The 18,114-nt window shown below is 45.7% G+C and overlaps 1 protein-coding gene across 1 annotated transcript in view; it reads left to right on the forward strand.

The window, feature by feature from the left end:
- Nucleotides 1–18,114, forward strand: part of ACSS3 (acyl-CoA synthetase short chain family member 3) — a 209,671-nt gene that overhangs the window by 98,476 nt on the left and 93,081 nt on the right. The window contains exons 9-10 of the mRNA XM_075344762.1: nt 547–698; nt 16,635–16,738. Coding sequence (XP_075200877.1) covers nt 547–698; nt 16,635–16,738 — 256 coding nt within the window. The remainder of the gene's footprint in view (nt 1–546; nt 699–16,634; nt 16,739–18,114) is intronic.

Below are 18,114 nucleotides of genomic sequence, written 5' to 3' on the forward strand. Positions count from 1 at the left end.
AGGTCTTTTTCTTGTATTGTTATGATTGGCCGCAACACCTCTACGTGATGGATAACAAGGTTGGAACCGATTAGCAATAACCACTAATGGGTACTGCCAGATATGGTGAATCCAAGCAATGATCGGCATATCGAAAAAAGAAAAATAAAATCCCGGGCACTAGTACTTGAATAAATAATATACAGTAGTAGTTTTCATAAGGTTGTCTAAAAAGAATGCATTTCGAGGAAATGTCCCTCTTCAGATATTCTATATCTTTCATATCTGAAAAATAGAAGGCATAATTTTTAGACAAACGTAATAAATTTACTATTTTATTTCATCTAGTGTCCAGTATTTTATTATTTTATTTTTCTTTGGATATCTCTTGATCACTTGAACTGTGAGGGTAAACTTCTTTTTTTCGTGTGCTAACCATGTAGAAGATAGTATGTTTGTAGCTATATGAGTAGACAAACAGGCTTCTTGTATCTTTAACAATGTAGTTATAAAAATAGGATAATATTTTTAAGTGTTTCTTAATAAATTTAATAAAACTATCCACAGGGAAAGCCAGTGGGAACACCAGATGCATCTTCATATTTCCGTGTCCTATCTGAACACGGAGTTGCTGCCATGTTTACCGCTCCAACTGCAATTCGAGCCATTCGTCAGCAAGATCCAGAAGCTGCCTTAGGAAAGCAATATTCTTTATCAAAGTAAGATTGAACTTCCCACATAATTGTTATTGCTTGTTTCATAGTTGAAATGTATACTTGGTGTAATGGCCAACAATTTGGGTGGAATCAATTGTTTGAGTAGACACAGTAAAGCGGGCTTTACACGCTATGATATCGTTAATGTATTATCATCGGGGTCACGGTGTTTGTGACGCACATCCGGCGTCATTAACGATATCGCAGTGTGTGACACTTATGAGCAACCTTAAACAATCGCAAAAGCGGTCAAAATCGTTTGCCGCGGAGAGGTCATCCTGAAACAAAAAAACATTTTCTGCCTATTAGCGATGTTGTTCCTGCGGCATCACACATCACTGTGTGTGACACCGCAGGAGCGACTAACATCTCCTTATGCGGAAGGAAGGAGGTAGGCGGGATGTTTACGTCCTGATCATCTCCGCCCCTCCGCTTCTATTGGACGGCTGCCGTGTGACGTCGCTGTGACGCCGCACGAACCGCCCCCTTAGAAAGGAGGCGGATCGCCAGCCAGAGCGACGTCGCAGGGCAGGTAAGTCCATGTGACGAGGTTAAGCGAGTTTGTGCGCCACGGGCAGCGATTTGCCAGTATCGCACAACCAATGGGGGCGGGTACGATCGCTTGCGATCTCGCTAGCGAGATTCCAGCGTGTAAAGCCCGCTTTATTATGCTTTTCACAACACATGACGTACTGGGTACGTCATGGATCGTGTGAGCTCTTGAACTGTGTCTGATTTCAACAGCTGAGATGTGTGCCTGCCAGGCATGAGTGGAATCGCGTTCCACCTGCGCCTATTAACCCCTTACATCTCGCTGCCAAAATCTGACAGTGAGATGTATCATCGCACCGCCATTAGCATAACTTACCCACCCCCATCGGAAGTGACGTATTAACGTGATTTCCGGTAATTGTCATGGTAGCACAGGGTCATGTGATGACTCCTGTAGCTATCATGAGTCACTTTCTCTCACTGCCAGCAGAGTGCATTGTGTGAGAGTAAGGCTGGAATCACACTTGCGAGTGTAAAATCGGTCCGATTCTCATGCTAGAAAGTCGGACGATTTCTGCTCACATTTCATCAGTGTACTGTCAGTGTGCAATCAGTTTTTACCCTCAGCAGCTGCTATTTATGTACTGTAATGTATAGGAACATTTACAGTGTTCTCTTCTACATGCGTGAAATGCATTGAGAAAAACGGATGTCACTATGTGCCGTCCGTGTGACATCCTTTTTTTTCATGCACCCATAGACTTTCATTGAAGAGACTCGTGCAAGAAACTCACCAAAACGCAGCATGCTGCGATTTTTTTTCTCAGTCCGATTTGGACTGAGAAAATAATAGCAGATGGGAGCTGCCTCATTGATTAACATTGGTCCGAGTACAATGCGAGATTTTCTCGCATTGCACTCGTGCGAGTTAATCGCAAGTGTGAAGCCGGCCTAAAGCAGCTTTTCTCCAGATCTCATCTGTGTAGCTGTGATTTGGAGAAATGGAAGAGCAATCAGACTGCTGACTGTTAGGCGGGCTTTGCACGTTGCAACATCGGTAACAATGTGTTACCGATACTGCAGCGATAGTCCCGCCCCCGTCGCACGTTCGATATCTAGTGAAAGCTGCAGTAGCGATTATTATCGCTACGGCAGCTTTACACGCACATACCTGCCGTGCGACGTCCCTCTGGCCGGCGACCCGCCTCCTTCCTTAGGGGGCGGGTCGTGCAGCGTCACAGTGACGTCACACGGCAGGCGGCCAATTGAAGCGGAGGGGCGGAGATGAGCAGGATGTAAACATCCCGCCCACCTCCGTCCTTCTCATTGCAGCCGGCGGCAGGTAAGTTGAAGTTCCTCGCTCCTGCGGCTTCATACACAGCGATGTGTGCTGCCGCTGGAGCGAGGAACAACATCGCACCTGTCGCTGCACCCGGCATTATGGAAATGTCGGAGGCTGCAGCGATGATACGATAACAACGCTTTTGCGCTCGTTCATCGTATCAAAAAGGATTTACACGTTGCGATATCGACTGTGACGCCGGATGTGCGTCACTTTCGATTTGACCCCATCGACATCGCACGTGCAATGTCGCAACGTGCAAAGCCGCCCTTATAGTCCCCTAGAGGACCTAGTAAAATAAAAAAAAAAAGTTGAAAGAAAAGTTTTAAAAAACTTAAAAAAAAATTAAAAAAAAGTTCAAATCACCCCTCCATCGGCACATTGAAAATTAAAGGGTTAAAAAAATAAAAATATACACTTATTTGGTATTGCCGCGTTCAGAAATGCCCAATCTATCAAAGTAAAAAAATCAATTAACCTGATCGGTAAATAGCGTAGCAGCAAAAAAAATCCAAATGCCAAAATTAAGTTTTTTGGTTGCAGGGAAGTTTTGCGCAAAATGCAATAACAGGCGATCAAAACGTAGCATCTGCGTAAAAATGGTACCATTAAAAATGTCAGCTTGAGACACAAAATATAAACCATCACTGAGCCATAGATCCCGAAAAATGAGAACTCTATGGGTTTCAGAAAATGGTGCTAAAAGTGCGCCACTTTTTTTGGACAAACTTGTGAATTTTTTTAACCCCTTAGATAAAAGTAAACCTTTACATGTTTGGGGTCTACAAACTCGCACCGACCTGAGACATCACACCAACACATCAGTTTTATCATATAGTGAACATGGTGAATAAAATATCCCAAAAGCTATTGTGCGATCACACTTTTTTTGCATTTTTTCCGCACTTGAAATTTTTTGCTGTTTTCCAGTACACTATATGGTAAAACTCATGGTTTCATTTAAAAGTACAACTCGTCCCGCAAAAAACAAGCCCTCATATGGCAAGAGTGACAGAAAAATAAAGTTACAGCTCTCGGAAGAAGGAGAGCAAAAAAAAAAACAAATGGAAAAACGGTAAATCGACCGGGGTTGAAGGGGTTAATGATAAAGAACCTGACATCCACTGTATTCTTAAAGATTACTTCTATTTGTATGACAAACATTAATAATTATTTCAACTAAAGGGGGCTTTACACGCTACGACATCGCTAATGCGAACTCGTTGGGGTCACTGAATTGGTGACGCACATCCGGCCGCATTAGCGATGCCGTTGCGTGTGACACCGATGAGCGATTTTGCATCGTTGCAAAAACGTGCAAAATCGCTCATCGGTGACATGGGGGTCAATTCTCAAAAATCGTTACTGCAGCAGTAACGAGGTTGTTCCTCGTTCCTGCAGCAGCACACATCGCTCCGTGTGACACCGCAGGAACGAGGAAGCTCTCCTTACCTGCCTCCCGGCCGCTATGCGGAAGGAAGGAGGTGGGTGGGATGTTACGTCCCGCTCAGCTCCGCCCCTCCGCTGCTATTGGGCGGCCGCTCAGTGACGTCGCTGTGATGCCGCACGGACCGCCCCCTTAGAAAGGAGGCGGTTCGCCGGTCACAGCGACGTCGCTGGGCAGGTAAGTGTGTGTGACGGGTCTGGGCGATGTTGTGCGGCACGGGCAGCGATTTGCCCGTGTCGCGCAACAGATGGGGGCGGGTACCCACACTAGCGATATCGGGACCGATATCGCAGTGTGTAAAGCCCGCTTAAGAGCATGGCAGTAGAAATATAGTTATTTGCATGATTTATAGGGAATCTGTCTGCGTGTTTTTGCTATGTAATCTGTGAGCAGTATGATGTAGTGGCTGATATACTGATTTCATTCCTCCTCTGTGTGTTGTTGTGTTAATAAAACTGGTGTTTTATCAGCAGAAGATTATCACTTCAGGACTAGGTGTCTCATATTTCCTAGTAAACTGCTCTGTGTAACCATGCCCTCCACTGATAAGCAGCTTTAAGTGTACACCTAAAGCTTCCAATCAGCATCCAGTGCACTGATAGATCTGCAGCAGAGAGAGCAAGGATTGTATCAAAATGACATTATGCAGACCAGCAAATGACAAATTGCTAGAATCAGGGTCTCAGCCTCTACATAAGGCTGCTTTCAGATTACATAGTAAAAATCTGCTGACCGATTCCCTTTAAAACTTCAGCCATTGATCCACTGTATCAGAGGTGGGGAACCTTCGGCCCACCGGCCGCAAATGATGAATTTTCCTGCGGCCCCTGGGCACATTCCCAGGGACCACAGTGCTTTTAGCGGCAGCCACGGTCTTACCGGCTGGTGGACCTTTAAATACTAATGGTGATGCGAGGACACGCACGCTACTGCGTGCACATACCATGAGGTCCTTGCGCTGCTCAGGGCTTACCTTGTGGGCGAGGTAAGTAGCGCGAGTTGCACTCCCATCCACAGAAGAACTAGAGGAGCAGCAGCTTACCGGCCTCCCTGCTGCACATGCCTCCTGGACCTGTGAGTGACTCCTCCCCCCTGTGCTGTGGGGCCGCAGTCAAGTGCTGTGTACCCCCTAGTAGTGTGTGTGTGTGGCAGCCCCTAGTGCTGTGTGCCAGCCCCCTGTGCTGTGTACCACCGAGTAGTGTGTGTGTCAGCTCCCAGTGCTGTGTGTCAGCTCCCAGTGCTGTGTACCCCGAAGTAGTACTGTGTGCCAGCTCCCAGTGCTGTGTGCCAGCTCCCAGTGCTGTGTGCCAGCTCCCAGTGCTGTTTGCCAGCCCCCAGTGTTGTGTACCCCCGAGTAGTTTTGTGTGCCAGCTTCCAGTGCTGTTTGTCAGCTTCCAGTGCTCTATGCCAGCTCCCAGTGCTGTGTGTCAGCTCCCAGTGCTGTGTGCCAGCCCCACGTGCTGTGTACCCCAAGTAGTGCTGTGTGCCAGCTCCCAGTGCTGTGTGCCAGCCCCAAGTGCTGTGTACAGCTGAGTAGTGCTGTGTTCCAGCCCCCAGTGCTGCGTACCCCCGAGTAGTGCTGTGGGCTAGCTCCCAGTGCTGTGTCAGCTGCCAGTGCTGGGTGCCAGCCCCCAGTGCTGTGTACCCCGAGTAGTGTATGTGCCATCCCCCAGTGCTGTGTGGCAGCTCCCAGCGCTATGTACCCCCTAGTAGTGTGTGTGCCCCCCGCAGTGCTGTGTGGCAGACTCCAGCGCTGTGTGCCCCCTCAGTGCTGTGTAACCTGTGTAACCCCCCACTGTTGTCCGGGCCCCCCTAGTGCTGTTTGTGCCCACCTAGTGCTGTCTATGTCCCCCTGATGATCCCCCAGTACTGTCCATGACTCCCAGTCCTGTCCGTGCCCCCCTAGTGCTGTCTGCACCACCTAATGCTGTTTTTGCTGCTGCCAGTGCTGTCCATACCACAATCAGTGCTCTCTGTGTCCCCAGTCTTGTTTGTGCCCCCCTAGTGCTGTCTGTGCTCCTCAGTGCTCTGTACTTCCCAGTTCTGTGTGCCACCCCCCAGTGTTGTCTGCCATCCACCAGAAGCTGTGTACTTGCCACTGTTGTCCATGCCCCCTATTGCTTTCCGTGCTCCCTTGGTGATGTCTTTGCTTTCCCAGTGATGTCCTTGCCGCCACCAGTGCTGTCCTTCCCCTCCGTTCTATCTGTGCCTCACAGTGATGTATATGCCCCAGCCTCTCCTGTAATATATATGCCCCTTCTGTGATGTATATGCCCCCAGCCTCTCCTGTGATGTGTATACCCCCAGCCTCTCCTCTGATGTGTGTACCCCCAGCCTCTACTGTGATGTGTGTACCCCCAGCGTCTCCTGTAATTTATGGCCCCAGCATCTCCTATAATGTGCATGGCCCAGTGTCTCCTGTAATTTATGCGCCCAAGCGTCTCCTGTAATGTCTATGCCCCCAGCCTCTCTATACCAAGACAAACCTGGAAAAGCAGTTGTGAAAAACAACATGATCAATATCACTGCACATCACAGAGAACATCATCAAAGAGAAGAAGCTCCAGCCACCACATTAGGGGTGAGTTAATTAATTGTTTGACCAAATATAGCAGGGTAGTTTTCAAGTTGATAATTTGGTGTGGCCCCCAAAGGTTCATAGAAAATTCCAAATGGCCCCTGGCAGTAAAATGGTTCCCCACCCCTGCTCTATATGTTTGAAACATAAACTTTTGAAATAACTTAGACTATTAAACAATGGAGGATTGATTGCTGTTGTTCTTCACCCAGACCTTCACTATATATTTTGTCACTTGTGAGTCATGTTGTATTTCCCTATAAGACAGTGTGTCTTGCTACAGAACTTTTTTTATTCGTAGGTCATGTATAAATTGTGTCATGCCTTGGCTGACCACAGAGCCTTAATTTCTTGCCTGTTACATGTTGATTGGCTGGATCTTCCAGTAAGGGAAGGGGCAGATACAACCATATTTTTGGTCTGAGACAGATTTGATAAAATATGGAATCATATTTGGACCAATGTCAGTCTATAGGGCCACTCACATGTCAGATTTTTTTCATTGGACAGACACTACTATTGGTGAATTTCTGAGTTTGATCCGATATTCAGATTCCACTCAGCCATGACACTCTAAAGATGCATGGAAATCATTGGGCTGCAGTTGGATGACAACTGAGTGCTGTCCGATGGAGAAGATGGAGAAACGTTGCTCTCCATCTTCTTCTCACACAGTGCTCCAATTCTTTCATTCGAGACAATTGGATCACATTATGCTGACGCTGAGATCATACTCTGATCAGAGTGTCATTTGCATTATTTTGCGCTGTTCTCTTGGATGAAAGAATCTTCTGCCGTCTACACCTATCCTTAATCTCTCATGGTGCACATCGGGGGAGTCAGTGGCTTAGTAAATTGAATGTGGTCTCAGATGACAGTAACAATGGAAAGCCCCTTGCATTTTGAAAATGTTGTAACTTGAGGAACTTATTTTTCTTTTGTGAGATCTGGCCAAAAAAATAAATTTCAGATATCCTAATTATTAGAAAACAGAAACTATGCCAGCTTGTCTAAAAGTAAAATAACACATGTACTACCAGTATGTGATCGAGTGTCTTGACTGTGTAATGAACTTGCACTGATTAGAAATAGAGAGATCCCTAGCTAAATTTATGGAAATGGCCTGTTTGGTTAGGGAATTGCTTAATATTTTTATCCGTAGCATGAACATTTGCCCTTTAGGAACATGTTAAGTGGATCTGGAAGGCAAACTTGCTATATAAAGCTTCATATTTGTTGATGTTTGCTTAATTACAGCGGTAGATGAATCTTCATTACTAATCAGCTGAGACACAAGACTGCCACAAGCGCGCTCACAGCAGGGTTGTGCAAATTCTCTGATGAAAACTATACAGTGATTCATTCTTGCATCGTTTATATCTCACATCATTACAGTCATCCCAGAAGAGACATTGTGGGACGGAGATTGAGAAATCATAATTAAATTACTCTGCTCTCAATATCTTAAGTGTACTATAACATTTTCTACAATTATAAAATGTAGAAAGTAAACTGTGCTTACTGTATGCATTTAATGTGTCTCCACTTGAAACTGACATTGGCTACATGCTCAGCGAATATAAACATCCAACAATTAGTATTGTATCTTTATTACTCTCTTATCTAGATATAGATTCTAACAAATTTCCATGAAAAATAAGAAGCTGCTTGATAGGTGTTCTACTATTAGCTTTCATTGCTTAGTACTTTGAGTGCTCAGGGGTGTACAATTTGGAATAGTTTTGTGTTTGACTCATTTAACATCTTAAAACTCCTGAAAAACTGTCTCCGAGTCTCGAAAGCTTGCTATTATTACCATCTTTTCAGTTAGTCATTAAAAGGTATCAACTACTGAGGACTCTCAGTTCTTTTAAACAAACTTTTTTTATCTTTACTGGCTAACATGGTACAAAGATATATTTTACCTGTCTCCAAGTATGAGCATGAATATTTTGTGTAATATATCTCTTTTAATAACCAAGCAGCAATTAGAAATAATGAGCTATTTTGATCCACAATGCATTTTCAGCATGATGTTATATGCCAGTGGGAAAGGAATAGCCCGGACTGCTGCCCCAAAGGGGTACAAGGGAGGGCAGCATGACTAGGAGGGATGCCAGGCCATAGGGTCAGTAAGGGGTTAATGTAGAAAGTTAGTTTGAGTGGGAAATCTGGGGGTGGAACTAAGGGGCAGTTAGGACTAGGGGTCAGTTTGATTGGTCAGGGGGTGGTGCTGTTGGGGGTCGTATATAGGTCAGGCCAAAGGGTGGGAGGGCATTCCTACTGGACAGTGACTGGAATCGTTCCCGCCTGCCCGCCCTGATGGTGGATTCAACATCGACGACGAAGAGGAGGAAGATCGTAATTTGTCGCAGCGGCGGAAAGGAGGGGGGTGTCTGAAAGTGGGGGTTTGCACAGAGGAGAGGACGGAACCCAGCGCCGGAGCGGGTTACCTCTAGCGGTGCAATTGTTTGGTGAAACTGGTCCTTGCTGGGTTGAGTCTCAGCGGGACATGGTGTGGGCAACATCTGGCCAGGGCTCTCGAGTCGGTGTGTTGCAGCTGAGCGTCAGGAGGTGGGCCGATGTTGCAAGGAACAGTTTGGTCAACCTTCAGTTACCCCCCCTCCTTTTTCGGGTGTTCTTCAATGAAGATTTGTATTGTTATATGGCTTATGTTTGTTATTAATAAATGGGGCTGCTGTGGCCTTTAAGCTGGTGTCACACTAAGCGACAACGACGTCGCTGTTACGTCACCATTTTCGGTGACGTAACAGCGACCTTGTAAGTCGCTGTTATGATCGTTGCTTAGCTGTCAAACACAGCAGAAGCAGCGATCATAACGTCGCTGTGCTACATGTGCAGAGAGCAGGGAGCCGCGCTTAGCGCTGGCTCCTTGCTCTCCTAGGTACAGTACACATCGGGTTAATTAACCCGATGTGTGCTGCAGCTACATGTCACAGTGCAGAGAGCAAGGAGCCGCGCGCACTGCTTAGCGCTGGCTCCTTGCTCTCCTTGTAATTAGTTCAATTATTCCAATTTTTAAGATTTTTTATTTTGTATAAATCAAGACTACATACCACCAACGTGCAGATATATCCATAAGTACTAGACCAGTGGTCGCATATATAAAATACACAGACAATATGTACAATAACCATATACAGTTGTCAAAAAAGTGAAGGTTCACAGAAAATGGGGATAGAGTCAGAGCCCAACTTATCCTTGGGACCATACAGACTGGTTCAGGCAGCGCCACATAGTATGGAAGTAAGGAAGATTTCAATCCTTATAAGTCCAAGGAAGTATATGGGGGAACTCTCCAGCAATTTCCTTTGTATTAATAGAGGTGAGCCTTCAATTTCATAGATTGGATAATCTCCACCTCAAACAGGTTATCTCCACCTCAACGCGTTTCCCCATACAGCACAAACGTATGGTTCATCAGGAGGCTACAAGATAAACACACTAAATCAGCAACCAAGACTTACAACAAGACAGACATTTTTAAACATAAACACCACATGTGGTATGGAGCGTTTGATAGAGTATAATAAAGTACTTGCCCAACGAGATATAGTTGTTAGATATGCAGGTTCATGGCGCCATCAGCAGGGATCCATAGTAGACAGACAATGCTGAAGATGTAACACTACCATAGTCCAGGGCGAGGCGTCATGAAGCTGCATATCAGAATGGTTTTAAATAGCCAGGAGCAGCTGGGTGTAATCAATCAATTATGCAAAAATAAACCACTCAACAGGTGCAGATTGCCTAGTGTGGTGCGGGCGTAGTGAATAGACATAGTCTGATACAGGGCCGTCCCACATCGCCATTAGCATGATAGGGAAACTTGTCCCAAGTTTCCTAGGTAACAAGCAAACCTATACGGAGGCTCAGCGGCGCCACAGCAGGCCGGTCAGTGCGCACGCCCGGGATCTCCCGGGCAACGCACATAAACATCCGGCAGCCCTGGCAGCACGCACATATCGCGTACGTCCAGAGGGAGGCCCAGCGGCGCCACACGCTAACCGGTTAGTGCGCATGCCCGGGATCTCCCTGGCGACGCGCATAAACATCTATCGGCCGTGTGACGCCACAACGCCTCCCATCGCGCATGCACAGACAAATGTCCGGCAGAGCGCATAGACAGAGGGACCCGGCGGCGCCTAGATACATAACGCACAGGTCCGGGACCCCTAGGCAACGCGCATATAAATCTTGGTGATGCGATAACACCACCCCAACACTAGTACCACATGCGTGGGACCCCTCATGTCAGAGCACCATCTTTAGATAAAGATAAAAATACCCTTCTGGACAAATTCTTGCCATTAGTCATAAGAATTAATCGTGTCAGCCAATCGCTGTAATAATACTACAATCAGACCCTTTAATATATTTATTACTGGTAGTGGCAATTATTAACCACACATAATACACCATGTTTACAGACAGGTGCAGTGACAGTTGGAGTCCCCGCTTACAACACTTGGCACAGATATTGAATAGATAGAGTTCATAACACATAATTCATAACACATCAGTGTACATAACTCTACCTATCACCTATTTCCAATAGAAAATTAAACCCTACCCCCGGCTAAGACCATAATTATATATATCCAGGCATATCCTACCCCCACACATATCACCATAAGGGAGAAGGGGGGGGGGGGGGCGTCTGGATCTATTACATATCTCAGAGCAAGCAATGTACATATATAATAACCATCAATATGATTTTTTCTCAAACTGAGAAAATCTTCCAAAGTAGGGCATAAGGACTATCAAACAATTTAGGATTCCATAAACACTAAGTAGGGAGGAAGCAAGAAAAGGAAAGTTGTTCATTAAGCCCTCTCGGAGCCAATGAACCCATTTTGAAAATCCATGCCAATTCTCTTTGCAATACAATCCTATCGAAATCACCCCCCCTAGGGCTAGGTCTAACCACTTCCAGCACCGAGAACCGAACATGAGTAACATCACCACCATGTACCATATTTACATGGCGAGAAATTGGCGTATCTCGTCCATTCCGGATATCAGAGAGATGTTCGCCAACCCGCCTCCGGAGTTCCCTTAGAGTCTTCCCGACATAATCCAAAGGACATGTACAGGTAGCCCTATAGACAACACCGGAGGTTTTACAGTTACTAAAGTCACGCAGGAAGAAAATTCTTCCTGTAGCCGCACTACTCACTCTTTTACATTGTTCCATGGACCCACAGTACTTACACGTGCCACAGTGGAACATTCCGCATGGACGTCTATCCAACCAGGTTCCAGGGGACCTAGGTCTTTGGTACATGCTATGCACCAATCTATCACCTAAAGTACGACCCCGTCTATAGGTAATACTTGGAAATTTAGCAATATATTTAGCCAAATCGGGGTCAGCCCTCAGGATATTCCAGTGCTTTTTTATCACCGAGAATACCCTTTCGGACTGTACATCGAAGGTCCCAATGACTCGTGTAATATTAGAATCGTCCCTACGGATCCTGGGGATCATAAGATTATGTCTATTAGTGTCCCTGGCATGGGCATAAGATTGCTGTAGAATCCCTCTGGGATACCCCCGATCCAAAAAGCGATCAAAGAGATCTGACTTTAGTAACTGTAAAACCTCCGGTGTTGTCTATAGGGCTACCTGTACATGTCCTTTGGATTATGTCGGGAAGACTCTAAGGGAACTCCGGAGGCGGGTTGGCGAACATCTCTCTGATATCCGGAATGGACGAGATACGCCAATTTCTCGCCATGTAAATATGGTACATGGTGGTGATGTTACTCATGTTCGGTTCTCGGTGCTGGAAGTCGTTAGACCTAGCCCTAGGGGGGGTGATTTCGATAGGATTGTATTGCAAAGAGAATTGGCATGGATTTTCAAAATGGGTTCATTGGCTCCGAGAGGGCTTAATGAACAACTTTCCTTTTCTTGCTTCCTCCCTACTTAGTGTTTATGGAATCCTAAATTGTTTGATAGTCCTTATGCCCTACTTTGGAAGATTTTCTCAGTTTGAGAAAAAATCATATTGATGGTTATTATATATGTACATTGCTTGCTCTGAGATATGTAATAGATCCAGACGCCCCCCCCCCCCCCTTCTCCCTTATGGTGATATGTGTGGGGGTAGGATATGCCTGGATATATATAATTATGGTCTTAGCCGGGGGTAGGGTTTAATTTTCTATTGGAAATAGGTGATAGGTAGAGTTATGTACACTGATGTGTTATGAATTATGTGTTATGAACTCTATCTATTCAATATCTGTGCCAAGTGTTGTAAGCGGGGACTCCAACTGTCACTGCACCTGTCTGTAAACATGGTGTATTATGTGTGGTTAATAATTGCCACTACCAGTAATAAATATATTAAAGGGTCTGATTGTAGTATTATTACAGCGATTGGCTGACACGATTAATTCTTATGACTAATGGCAAGAATTTGTCCAGAAGGGTATTTTTATCTTTATCTAAAGATGGTGCTCTGACATGAGGGGTCCCACGCATGTGGTACTAGTGTTGGGGTGGTGTTATCGCATCACCAAGATTTATATGCGCGTTGCCTAGGGGTCCCGGACCTGTGCGTTATGTATCTAGGCGCCGCCGGGTCCCTCTGTCTATGCGCTCTGCCGGACATTTGTCTGTGCATGCGCGATGGGAGGCGTTGTGGCGTCACACGGCCGATAGTTGTTTATGCGCGTCGCCAGGGAGATCCCGGGCATGCGCACTAACCGGTTAGCGTGTGGCGCCGCTGGGCCTCCCTCTGGACGTACGCGATATGTGCGTGCTGCCAGGGCTGCCGGATGTTTATGTGCGTTGCCCGGGAGATCCCGGGCGTGCGCACTGACCGGCCTGCTGTGGCGCCGCTGAGCCTCCGTATAGGTTTGCTTGTTACCTAGGAAACTTGGGACAAGTTTCCCTATCATGCTAATGGCGATGTGGGACGGCCCTGTATCAGACTATGTCTATTCACTACGCCCGCACCACACTAGGCAATCTGCACCTGTTGAGTGGTTTATTTTTGCATAATTGATTGATTACACCCAGCTGCTCCTGGCTATTTAAAACCATTCTGATATGCAGCTTCATGACGCCTCGCCCTGGACTATGGTAGTGTTACATCTTCAGCATTGTCTGTCTACTATGGATCCCTGCTGATGGCGCCATGAACCTGCATATCTAACAACTATATCTCGTTGGGCAAGTACTTTATTATACTCTATCAAACGCTCCATACCACATGTGGTGTTTATGTTTAAAAATGTCTGTCTTGTTGTAAGTCTTGGTTGCTGATTTAGTGTGTTTATCTTGTAGCCTCCTGATGAACCATACGTTTGTGCTGTATGGGGAAACGCGTTGAGGTGGAGATAACCTGTTTGAGGTGGAGATTATCCAATCTATGAAATTGAAGGCTCACCTCTATTAATACAAAGGAAATTGCTGGAGAGTTCCCCCATATACTTCCTTGGACTTATAAGGATTGAAATCTTCCTTACTTCCATACTATGTGGCGCTGCCTGAACCAGTCTGTATGGTCCCAAGGATAAGTTAGGCTCTGACTCTATCCCCATTTTCTGTGAACCTTCACTTTTTTGACAACTGTATATGGTTATTGTACATATTGTCTGTGTATTTTATATATGCGACCACTGGTCTAGTACTTATGGATATATCTGCACGTTGGTGGTATGTAGTCTTGATTTATACAAAATAAAAAATCTTAAAAATTGGAATAATTGAACTAATTACTATTTAATAATATTCCTGGGACGGTTTGTCCAATTAGTGTCCTTGCTCTCCTTGCTACAGTATACATCGGGTTAATTACCCGATGCATACTGCAGCCACATGTCACAGTGCAGGAGCCGGCACTGGCAGCAAGAGCGGAGGCTGGTAACCAGCGTAAACATCGGGTAACTAGGGAAAGGTCTTCCCTTGGTTACCCGATGTTTACGCTGGTTACAGCTTACCGCAGCTGCCAGTGCCGGCTCCTGATCGCTTCATTTCGTCGCTCTCTCGCTGTCACACACAGCGATGTGTGTCACAGCGGGAGAGTGACGACCAAAAAATGAAGCTGGACATTCAGCAACGACCGGCGACCTCACAGCAGGGGCCAGGTCGTTGCTGGATGTCACACACAGCGACAGCGACGGGACGTCGCTGCAACGTCACAGAAAATGGTGACGTAGCAGCGACGTCGTTGTCGTCGTCGTTATGTGTGACACCAGCTTTATATCCAATGTCACGCAGTGTTTTGTGTTTATTTTAGATAAGAACCCTGGTGGGTAGGGGGTGTTGGGTGAATGATAAGGCCTTCAGTCAGACATTCCGGAGTCATGAAAGGTTTATTTGTGAGCCTCAAGTCCTTTGTTTTTCATCACAAAGAGTAGAATAGTTAAGGAGAGATAGAGATTCTCTTTGAAATGAATAGAGACTTATTTTCTTTTGTTAATTTTTTATTGATTTTCAAAGACCAAATAATTCTCATTAACAAGACATGTGGAGAACCATCATGAGTACAAATACTTAAGTGCATGTACAGTACTGTCCAAAAGTTTGGACACACCTTCTCATTCAAAGAGTTTTTTTATTTTTTATTTTCATGACTCTGAAAATTGTAGATTCACATTGAAGGCATCAAAACTATGAATTAACACATGTGGAATGCAATACTTAACAAAAAAGTGTAAAACAACTGAAAATATGTCATATTCTAGGTTCTTCAAAGTAGCCACCTTTTGCTTTCATTACTACTTTGCACACTCTTGGCATTCTCTTGATGAGCTTCAAGAGGTAGTCACCGGAAATGGTTTTCCAACAGTCTTGAAGGAGTTCCCAGAGATGCTTAGCACTTGTTGGCCCTTTTGCCTTCACACTGTGGTCCAGCTCACCCCAAACCATCTCGATTGGGTTCAGGTCTGGTGACTGTGGAGGCCAGGTCATCTGGCGTAGCACCCCATCACTCTCCTTCTTAGTCAAATAGCCCTTACACAGCATTGAGGTGTGTTTGGGGTCATTGTCCTGTTGAAAAATAAATTATGGTCCAACTAAACGCAAACCGGATGGAATAGCATGCCGCTGCAAGATGCTGTGGTAGCCATGCTGGCTCAGTATGCCTTCAATTTTGAATAAATCCCCAATAGTGTCCCCAGCAAAGCACCCCCACACCAGAGAGACCCTATAGGTGCGGCCCCCATCCCTGGCCGCATACCACAGGTGGCATCACAAACCTAATAGAATTTCCTAACCTCCAACTACTACCTCCATCCTCCCTACCACCCTCCAATCCCCCTTCCTGTACCCCTTGGGGTAACGGAACCAGGCTAGGCAACCCCATGACAACAGAAAGCATCTGTACCCCCGGCCCGGCGACAAGTAGGTTAAAAAACCTGCCCCGTGGGGCGCTACATGTACAATTGTACATTTCTTAGTTCACTGGCAGATCTATAAATTCATGTACAGTAAATTTCACTTATCGTAGTGGTAGCTGCAGGTTGCTAGAATTTTATGGTTGGTAGTAAGGAGCTCATAAACTTTATGTTGCTTGTGAGGCCACGTTTGCATCATTATGTCCTTAGTACTTATATATATGCGCTCTGTCAACAATATATAGGCTGCTTAATGATGGTTTTCTAGCAGCAAACAGAATGTATATTGATATAAACGGTGTCTCGGTGGTTAGCACTGCAGTCCTGGTCCTAGGTTCAAATCTTACCAAGGTCAACATCTGCAAGTAGTCTGTATGTTCTCCCCGTGTTTGCAGAAGTTTCCTCTGGGTTCTCCGGTTTCCTCTCACACTCCAAAGACATACTGATAGGGGATTTAGATTGTGAGCCAGAATGGAGACGTGATGTATCTAAAGCGTTGTCGAATTAATGGTGTTATATAAGCGAGTAAATATTATTATTATTATTATATTATATAAAATAGGATACTAATTGTACAACTGAAGACTATCCAGACAATGTTTTTCAAAGATTGTGCTTAGCAAGTAATCCACTTTCAAAAACAACAAAAGTGATAAACCTGAACACACTTTTAAAAACCATTTCTCCCCTCTTGTCTACTAGATTCCGGACTCTCTATGTTGCTGGAGAACGGTGTGATGTAGAAACATTAGAATGGTCCAAAAGGATTTTCAAGGTTCCTGTGCTGGATCATTGGTGGCAAACTGGTAAGAACTTTTTACATTGTGGCTTGCTTTTAAAAATAAAAGCCACAATACTGCTGTGCCACTCTCATCAGTGTCTATAGGCCACTTTACATGCAACGACATCGCTAACGAGATGTCGTAGGGGTCACGGAATTCGTGACGCACATCCGGCCTTGTTAGCAACGTCGTTGCGTGTGAAACGCAGGAACGACCGTTAACGATCAAAAATACTCACCATATCATTGATCGTTGAAACGTCGTTCTAATCTCAAATATTGCTGCTGCTGCAGGTATGATGTTGTTCGTCGTTCCTGCGCCAGCACACTTCGCTATGTGTGACACCGCATGTCAGTGTTCCAGGGTTTCCAGGTTGCTTCTGAATGATTTTGCCCTTGGTTAAAATGGAGTTTCTTTGCTGTGTGACCTACTTCCGGTTCATCTGTATAAAAGCCCGCCCAGAAGCTTAGTCTAGTTGCTTGAGTATACTGCGTCTTGTCTGCTCTTGCTCAGCTTCTCTCGTTACCTGGTTGCCTTTCTGGATCCTTGTGATTTACCCGTGGCTTCCTTGTCAGGCTGGTCTCAGGTGAACTCCCGGCAGTATTGCTTCTACCAGCGGCTGGACGTCCCAAGTGTATGTAAGCGATACTACCGGATAACTATATTGTGACTGTCTTTCCGGAACTTTACCCGCCTCTACTCTTTCTGCTAAAGATATGTTTGGACTTATTGAACTTTGCCAGGACTAACTGATACCTTATTCGTGTGGACTTATCACCCGGTCACACCGGTGTGAGCATTTGTGCCACGAACTTTGTTCATTCGGATCTACGTTACCTGGACTGCTTATTTTCTATACTATATTCGTAAGGACTCTGCTCAGCAACATATACCGTGTTTGTGTTTTGTTTGTCTGTGTTATATACTGGATACATATTGTTGGCTGTGTATTATATAAATTCCTTGCACCAAGAACCCGCTTCTGCTCTTCATTGCCCTAAGCGATAAGAATCCTCAAGTTCATACAATAGTATTATACAGCAAGAACGAGGAACAACATCGTACCTGCGGCCGCCGCCAAGGAGGAAGGAAGGAAGGAGATGGGCGGGATATTCTTGCCGCTCATCTCCGCCCCTCCGCTTCTATTGGGCGGCTGCTTAGTGACGCCGCTGTGACGCCGAACGAACCTCTGCCTTTAGAAAGGAGGCGGTTCGCCGGCTACAGCGACGTTGCTAGGCAGGTAAGTTCAAGTGATGGGTGTTAGCAATGTTGTGCCCCACGAGCAGCGATTTGCCCGTGACGCACTACCGACAGGGGTGGGTGCTTTCACCAGCGACATCTCTAGCGATGTCGCTGTGTGTAAAGTGCCCTTATGGAGCTAAGGGAAACAGCCAACTGAT

This window comes from Anomaloglossus baeobatrachus, chromosome 4 (assembly GCF_048569485.1).
Source record: "Anomaloglossus baeobatrachus isolate aAnoBae1 chromosome 4, aAnoBae1.hap1, whole genome shotgun sequence".
Lineage (NCBI taxonomy): Eukaryota > Metazoa > Chordata > Amphibia > Anura > Aromobatidae > Anomaloglossus > Anomaloglossus baeobatrachus.